The sequence below is a fragment of the Zeus faber genome, assembly GCF_960531495.2.
Source record: "Zeus faber genome assembly, chromosome: 7".
Lineage (NCBI taxonomy): Eukaryota > Metazoa > Chordata > Actinopteri > Zeiformes > Zeidae > Zeus > Zeus faber.
Window position 1 is genome coordinate 28,440,376 of NC_137203.1, and position 9,258 is coordinate 28,449,633.

General features: G+C 42.6%; 1 protein-coding gene across 1 annotated transcript in view; it reads left to right on the forward strand.

The window, feature by feature from the left end:
- LOC307232308 (tetraspanin-15) overlaps positions 1–7,763 on the forward strand; it is an 18,732-nt gene extending 10,969 nt beyond the window's left edge. Inside the window, exon 8 of the mRNA XM_080003267.1 lies at positions 6,488–7,763. Coding sequence (XP_079859393.1) covers positions 6,488–6,826 — 339 coding nt within the window. The 3' untranslated portion in view covers positions 6,827–7,763. The remainder of the gene's footprint in view (positions 1–6,487) is intronic.
- Positions 7,764–9,258: the final 1,495 nt, after the last annotated feature.

Below are 9,258 nucleotides of genomic sequence, written 5' to 3' on the forward strand. Positions count from 1 at the left end.
AAATAACACAACTTTCACCCTTGATATTTAAACTATCCTCTTCCTGTGGGCTTCAATGAAGCGTATTTGCAATTTGATTGCCTCTGAGCAACATTGTGCCTGCCGGTTCATTAGTATAATGTAATCTGCATTCAGAAAATAGCAAAAAACTATTTTGTTCCATGCAGACTAATACAGAAGCTTGCTCCACATAGCCTTGTCATGCTGTCAGAAACATGATAAAGGTATCATTATTAAGGTTTCCAAAATCTGGACTCTGAAAGCAACCTTTGAATGAATCTTGAGTTTGCATAATTTGATGGCATTTTGATTTCAATTTTAAGTTAAATCGGTGAATCTTGTCTCATTGGGATTGAACAAACCACCTCACTAAAATATTCACACCTCATGTTGGAAAGGTTATTCAGAGAGGCACCTTCTCGTAAACACGCTGTTTGATCACAGCCATCGTGAATACTTGAAAGGTGGGTCTCCCTTAAATTCACATATGCAGAATCCTACTAATGAATCCATTCAAAGTGTTTGGTGCTTTAAATGAACATGCTGAGAAGGCTACATACTGTGTATCTAAGCCATTTAGCCTGTTACAATGCAGCATCAGATGCATGGCCCATCCTTGTGCCAAAAGTTTTTTGAATTATACAAATTGAATGTGTTCATAATTCAACACAGAATGAAATGTTTAGTTGTCTTCTCTCCTAGGTGAAACCTGTTTTTGGCCGTCACCTTGAAAACTCACCCGTAACATATACACAGACAGGCCTACGAGCATTGCAGCGAAGTTATCACAAAATATTATACTGTCTGATTGGAATGGATTGTTGGATGATTTGAACAGCTGTAAACTAGACAGCGCCTGCTATTATTGCATTAGCATATTGCCTTTGCTACAAGCAGTAGTAAAACGACTGAAACAACAAGCTTCAACTGAAAACGCAGCTTGGAAGAGCAGACACTATTCACCGTATTCTGTCATATCAAACAGAGCTACATGGGAGAGGAGTGGTTTATAAAACAGACAAATAATGGTATGATTCTGTGTTTCAGACTTTTTTATGCATGCATTAGGAAGCCAGCGTTGAGTGTCTAGATGCACATAGCCGAATAGAGCAGAATGCGAAACTCAACATCATATTAAATAGGCAAGTGGGACGTACTGTATAAAGGAAAGGTTAAACATTCGATTCCAGCAGGACAAATAAAAGATGCTTGGAAAAGATTGAAGAGCCTGTCAGGTATTTCATCAAATCTAGATAGAACCCGGCTCACAGTCTGAGAAACACCGCAGACAGTTTGTTGGGTCTTCCAACACCTTTTTATCATAGACTTGAGAAATATGACCCAAGACAACAGAGATACTGTCCTTAACTAAAACAGCAATGTATTTTAAAGGGTGAAGAACGTTGATGAGGTGCTAAAAAAGGTGGCACTGAAGGTTATTGCTCCAGATAATTTGTGCAAAATTATACAAGTGTCATGATGAACTGGTTTTCTGGGATCTGCTTAGTCACTCACTCAAGGAGCATTAAGCTCCAGCCCTATGGAATTCATCCCATCATATCTTGAGTACCTGAGAACACCAACCCAAAGATACTTTGATGTGACCTGTGGCTTTAAAAGCCCTGCATCCTCTTCAGTTTGCTTACTGACAGAATATTGGAGCTGATGGCGTTATCCTGACATTGCTCCACCTTGTTGCTTCTCACCTGGAAGCCCCGAATCCTTTGGGTGATTATTCTTTGAGTTTGTTTCACAATGCATTAAAAACAATCCAACTCTGTTTACCGGTCTGGAAACTGATGGATATGGTGCTCAACCCTCACATTGTTCTTTGGATAATGCCATTTCTCACTCTGGGTTCAATACAGGGGACAATGCAGGACCATCAGTGCCATATATCTACAGGTTCACCACAGGGCTCAGGGCTCTCTTCAATGCTATTCAAATGCTACACAGATGACTGCTTTAGTAACTGTCCTACAACAACCTTGATTAAGTGTGGTTGTAAAGACCTCCAGCTCTGCGTACACACTCCAGTCCTCTTTAAACCTTTAAACTAGTTCCTAGATCCTAGAGAGCAGAAAAAATAAAACTTCAGGCGAGTGCCATCCCCACAGGAACATCTTACCACACTTACAAAAACAATAGCCAGAGTGGAGCGGTGCAAATACTTGGGTACCATCTTGCCAGCAAACAGGCCATAGGAGCCAACTGTCATCGAGTGTTTGCCAAATTTCCAACAGCCTTGACCCAGCTCTCTTAACAACATCTGGAAGCTGGAGAGGGTGACTCTGCAGACGAGTAAAATGATTGGGAACACAGCAAAGGGCCATCAAGGAGCTGCTTTTATGAGGAGCTCATAGTCAAGAAACGAGAATGCGTGATGGCTCTTCCACTTGAATCATTACTTTGAGACTCGGCCATCAGTGTGAAGGTTGAGGTGATTGGTCTGCAAAACAAAGAGGTTCCCTACACAGATTTGTGTCGATATATGTATTTTGCCTTGGTGACTTGGCTTAGATTCCTTTCATGTCACTTCACATGTCACTCTGTGTTGTTCGTAATCCTGCTGGGTTATATTACATAAGTAATAAGTAAACCTGGACAATATAAAAAAAACAAAAAAAAAAAAAAAACTTTGTTACGGCGACAATAAAATGGCGAGTTGGCAGTTATTGTAAAACACACTTTTGAATTCAATCATTTCTAGAAACCACTGCGTTGCCAGGTAGTTCTTATGATTTGACTCATTTATTGGAGTATTGAACCAACATTAAGAATCCTGTTATTATCCAGTGGCAGGAATTATGTTCTGTGTATTGATTAGATCCTCAGGGGTGACCGGAGAAACGGTGCTAGGGTTGTTTACGAATCTTTCATTTATATAAAAGTTTACAGTTTACAGAATTACAGAAAAAAGAACCCACAAACGCACACTATGGTCCTTATTTTTAGTCATTGGCAAGCGGCCGTGGTATGAGCAAAGAAGTGGGATAATACCCTTTGCGTTGCATGTTATTACTAATATGCTTCGGTTTTTGTCTTGGCGGTTGCTTTGAGAATTCTCTGGTGCCCTTGGAACAGCTGCAGAAATAGATGATTAGACAAATCATATGGTGCTGTCATTAAAAAGAAAGTAATTCTATTCCGTTTTTTTCCTCCTGCTCCTCTTTTGCTTGTGGAAAAAAAAAATATGAGAGGAACATTTGTTCTTTTTGGCTTTCCCCGCGCGCATGTGTGCCTTACTGAAAATTTGAATGTACCCATCAGCATGTCAGCTGTGGTCTGCGGCTGCTGTTCTACTCCCCATTTACTTCAGCGACAATTCACTGAACCCAGTGGATCCCCCACTGGCTCATTCATCGTAACCCGGATGGGTTGCCCTGTGGCTGAGTATTTGGAGGCAGTTTAACCCGGGGCATCGATCGTCTTTCTGGTGCCAGAGGGTAGCATGGCCACGGTCCATCTACTCCGTGACGACTTCCGGTGGCTCATTCGCTCAGCGGCACCGTGGAGGGGCATTTCCCTCCCCCCTATCCTATCAACGAGGCAGCTGACAAAATGGTGGTGGAGGTCTATAAGACCATGTCAGCGGGCAGAAGGGATATCCTCTGCCTGCAGTTCCCCGCCATCAACTGCTAAATTGACGGTGCTGGAACCGCACCTGGTGTGCTCCAGGCGCTGGTCTCCACCTATCTCCCCTTTACGGCCGTAGAGGGAAGAGTCCTCATGTGGAGGCTGGACTGGTAGAGCTCCTGATCCCTCATGCCACATGGCAGATGGAAAGGAGGCCCACCCTGCCAAATATGCGCCACCAGCTGCTCTCAGGGTCAGCGGAGAAGAGCTTTAAATGTGGAGCACAATCGGCGGGAGTGGCCAACAAAATCGCCCTCCTCGGTGCTTCTCTGGGCACCTTGACATTAGGCAAAGAGATGCTGTCTCCGGAGGTGTGGGATGAAGTGGCAAAGACCTCCAGCGCCATCCTCCGACCGCCAATGGCAGTGACCGCCAGCGATCGACCAGACCGGACGTCCTCGCTCCAGAGCAGCGGGTGCTGGGAGAACTCCTCACCAGCTGGCCCCCATCTGGTCTCATTCACCTATATTAAATAGAAATATTGAAGATACTAAAAATCTTTATTTTAATAAATAAAAATTCATCTTCAACAAAGAGAAAAAATGTTATGATACCTCGCTCTATCCACCCTGCCTTGAGCCACGATGCAGGTACAGTGGTACTTTGACTTACGAGTTTAATTCGTTCCGTGACAGAGCTCGTAATTCAATCTGCTCGTATAGCAAATCAATTATCCCCATTGAAATTAATTGAAATGCCATTAATCCGTTCCAGCCCCCCAAAAACCACCCCAATTTTTTTTTAAATAAGAAAAATGTATTTATAAATAACAAATATTGTATAAAAATATAATAAAACATAATAAAAGGGAATGTAAAGAAATAAACTGGTTTTATAAAGTTAGTTATAAAGTTAGTTAATATAAAGTTTACCTTGGAGATCAGACGACTTGGACTAACGGAAGATAATGGTGGAGGTGGAGGGTGAAGGAGTGTTTCGTGCTTTTTTGGTCACTCAGTTAATCGCTTTCGCGGTTAACTTAAAAAAATTCGATTCAATTGCATCACACGCACACCTCGCTCATGTCTTTCTATGATTTCATGCTTTAATTCAATCGACATCATCCGCTTCTTCTTCTCAGCACTTACTTTCTTAGGACCCATGGTTAGAATCTTTTTTTTTTTTTTTGGCGAAATAACTGCACAAAACGCACAAATTGCGAGCACAAAAGAGATGCTTCCACGGTCAGGTAACCACGTGAAGTGAAGGCGTGAGACGCGGGATGATGGCCGGATTCGCTCGCCACGCCAACTAGCGGCGGCGTACCTGAAGCTCGCTCCTCCTAACTCACATTTTTGCTCGCAAATCAATACAAAGTCCTCTAGAGTTTCCTGCCTTGGGTCGCTGAAGATCCTTGGGGAGAAGAACAGCAGGCGTAGGGCCCCTTTATAGGGGCAGGCCGCAGCTGATAGGCTGATGGGTACATTAAAATTTTCAGTAAGGCGCACATTCATGCAGCAGATTTTCCATAAGAAAAAATTGGTGCTGGTCAATGCATCCTGGAAAATTTCAATTTCCTGGACAAATGGGAGAGATTCTGGTCAAATATTTTCTGTGTTTACTGAGCTTAAAAACAATTGATAAGCAGGCTATATAGAAAATGACATCATCATCATTTTTTATTGAATATTAAAAATAAAATAAGGCCCATCTGTAAACGTCATTTTAAAAATAAATAAGTATTAATGAAATAACTATTACGAATAAAAATCGAATCATTTCCGTTCGTGAACAATAAGTAACAAGTGCAGCCGCTTTAATTAACATTTCACTAAAGTAAAATTTTGTTTAAATCAAAAACAAAATAAATATGGCAAGTAGGTCTAAATAAATAATATAGTTTGTGACGTCCGTCTTCATCGGGCCGTCCCGTCGACATATTTTACGCAAAGAATATTTACCGTCTGCTTTGGGTCAGAACTTAAATATCCCAAAAAAACACCAAACTATGGATGTACTGTATGTCCAAACAATACATCATCTTCCATTTGTCTTAGAGTTATAGACGCTGTGGCTCTGTCTCCGCTCCGTGTGTGTGACTTTACAAGCGCAACCTGTCCACGAGGGAGGGGGCGGGGCTTAGTTCTATATCGACAAACGCGATTGGTCAGAGGTGAAGTTCTCAGATCAGCTTTAGATCGTCCAAACCGATAAGCTTTCTGTTGAAACTTGCCGAGCGTGGAAATGAACAGATCTGCAGACTTTTTTAAATCTAAATGATCCACCCAGCACTAATTAAAATTGTGCTCGGAGGGAATTATTTTCACTGGACATTATGACCGGAGAGATTTAAATATGTCGGCAATTACCTTATAAAGGAATGGCGTGCGGGGAAAACCAATAAGGAGGAAGCTAGAGAGCTTTGTCTATGATCATGGAACTTGAGTTAGAGCAAGCAAACTATCGTTAGCTCAGTCCCCGACTGAGAGGCTCTGAAAGCATTCTGCGCCCGAACAAATACATTAATCTTCTGAAATTAAATCACTTCATCATAAAAGGTTTTATGCGCGCCCCCATTTTGAGCTTGGTGTACAAATTCAAACCGTGACGAAAAATGACTTACTGCCACATACCATGCTGTGAGATTGACTTAATATTTTTCATCTGATTAAAAAGTGATTTAGAATAGGCAGTTTTTTCAGACAATACCCAATGACTTTTGCTCTGGGTATTTGAGGCAAAGCCACTGGAGGAGGGCTACTCAAGCCTTTCCCTTGTTAAGCCAAGTCTGAAACTTAATGGTGAGCTATTGGCCGACATGTATACCCTAAAGTCAATTGAAGTACTTTTCTTTTTTCTAATTATTTTTACTAATCCCACTGCTCCCATGTTGTCCCCCGAACCCCACCAGCTGCTGGGCATCATCCTGAGCTGCGTCTTCTGGAACCTGCTGGTGGACATGAGTGAGTCGCCGGACATGGTGGACTTCAAGCTGCTGAAGAAGACCGGCTTCGAGTACAGCGAGCTGGACCTGGCCGGCGCCGGCTGGTGCATGTGCCTGCCCAGAGACGGTGGCTACCTGCCCGTACCCGCCAGCGAGCCAGAGCTGGACCCCATCGACATCCACCTGCAGAAGCTGAAGAAGCAACCACCCCGCACGCACTCCCAGCTGCGGGAGCTGCAGGAGTCCAGGTCGGCCACGGGGCTAGACGAGGTGGACATCGGCCGCAAACAGAAAAGGGAACACTGAACCGCCATTTATTTTATTTTTTTTTCTACTTTTATTTTGTTTTGTCATGGTATTTTGTCTGATTTGTTGAAGTCTTGTTGCACTACCTAGATCGAAAGAGATATCATAAGGCAAAAAAAGGGATCCGGGGTAAATTGGCACTTTGTCGAAGCGTCTGGGGCTGTCCATACCCCGTGTCTTACTGTAAAACTTAAGGGATCCAAATGCAATGGTACCTTTTTATTCTTTAATCTTTTACGATTTTTTTTGTCTCCTGATTGTGACGGTTAAATAGAAGAAAATCTTTGTCATTGAGATATGTTGTATCTTGTTTTTATTTTTTGACCTTATCTGTTTTTAGCCTTTGAATTTGAGCTATTGCCTCATGTGCTGAAGCTTACCTCAGGCTGTTGTGACAATGGCCCCAGTAGTCAGAGGACGCTACACTTTGGTGTTTAACTTTATGGTAGCTTGAAAATAAGGTTTTGTGTCTGAGAAATAGGAATAGCCAAATAGGTATTGCGTGCTGCGTCTGTGACTGATTCGTATGTATGTGTTTGTTTTTTTTAATTTATTACGATCTCAGTTAGATTTTGTGCAATCGGTTAATATCGTAAGAGTGACCGCTCTGGAATAACATGGGATGCATGTTTTGTACTATATATGGATTATATCAGCAAAACAGTTTACAGGTGTAATGAGTTCTTTCTTAAAGGGATTTTCAGTCCATTTCATATTTTATTTTTTTTTTCTAATGAGGCTTTTTATCCTTTAACCCAGCTTTTAAAGTGAAGACAGAATGAATAATCTTAACAGTAGGCTTCTTATTCGGTAAAAGGAAAAAAAAAAGTATGACTGTATTTCATATGTGAGTTCTGCACTGCTCTGAGTGTTGCCCCGGCTCTCGCCTCGTGTCTACACTGCTGTACTTGTCAATAAAGGTGAATTTGTCTACTGAGCGCTGTGCCGACGATCTCGCTTTGTGTGCCTGGAGAATTTCCCAAATTCTGGAAAAAATAGATATTTGATGCAGCATTCGAGTTTTCACCGAAAAGCAATGGTTTTCTTAAAACGCCGCCAGCACCGCTCCACTTGCCAAGTTGAATCCTTCATCCTCATTATCAGAACAGCTCGGTCCTTCAGAATGTCCTTGAAACCCAACGTGATGCGGAACCAATTGTGGCATCAATTATCCACAAGCAAACATGGACATTTTTCCACAGAAAAGAAGGGAAAATACACAATAAACCTAAACCTTTACAATCAACAATAAAAACACCTAAGAAGAATAAACTAGAAAAATAAACCTAAAACTAAACTATGAACAATAGAAATGTGTTAAATAAATAACCAAAATAATGTACAGTAAAAACAATAACCCAAAAGATTTAATGATAAAAAAGTACAAAAATAATAACAAATACAAAAAACAATAAACAAGAACGTTTGTTAATATGCGGGAAACCAAATTATTAAAAATTAGAAGACGGTGATGATGTGGATGAGTTTGCTTATTTGGGGAGATGGCAGCGGCAGGATGAAGATAATGGACGACGGCGACACTATTTCAGTGATTCCTGATGATGGATTCAAGTGTAAGGGCCCGTGCAATTAATAGCTCCAGCTCAATGTTCTCTCTACGTCTCTGCGTTTCTGGCTCTCTCCTCTTCCACCAGCATCTCTCGACGATCAAGAGCCACTGTGGATGGAATAACGATGCGTAGAAGAAAAAAAGAAGCCGTGCCTGCGAAACAACCCTCGATATGGCCGAGTGCAGGATGTGTGCCCTCCAAGCCAGCGTGATGATAATAATGACATCAATGCTACTTCTCAACAGTTGTGGGGAGAGAGGATCTGCCGGCTTATCAGCCACACTGTGTGACAGGTGTCTATCAAACAGAAAGTCAATAATATTTTCCAGGGAGACATACGTATAGGGGGGGAGATATATACAGTATATACTGTATATACTGTATATACTGAATAGCAACTTTATAGCAACAGGTAAAACCGCTATCCCCACACACACTCAGGATAGGAGCCCTGTCATGACATGTTCGATCTGATCCTGGCTAATTCCACCTATCCTTCTCTCGACAATAAACTGGTGTCTACAACATCGTCTTCTGTGTCTCTGTGCCGGAGGGCCCTGGAAATGTCACTTGGGTGGCGTGGCAGGTAAATTGCCACATTGGCACCTGTGCAGAGACTCTCCAGCATGGGAAAGGGACACAGACGAGCTGTCTGAAGACGCCCTGGAGCCACCAGCGAGTCAACGGCCGGCCCCAGCACTAACCCGCTCCCGACTGGCTGCAGCAGCCCCTAGAAGTCCGACGGAGGACCGGGTGAGAAACAGCTGCAGCAACTACGATGGGTCACTGTATGCGGTACGCTCCGGAAGGGAAGAGGGGGCAGTCTATTGTCGCCCTGGGGGAAGGAGGCCGGTTGACCGT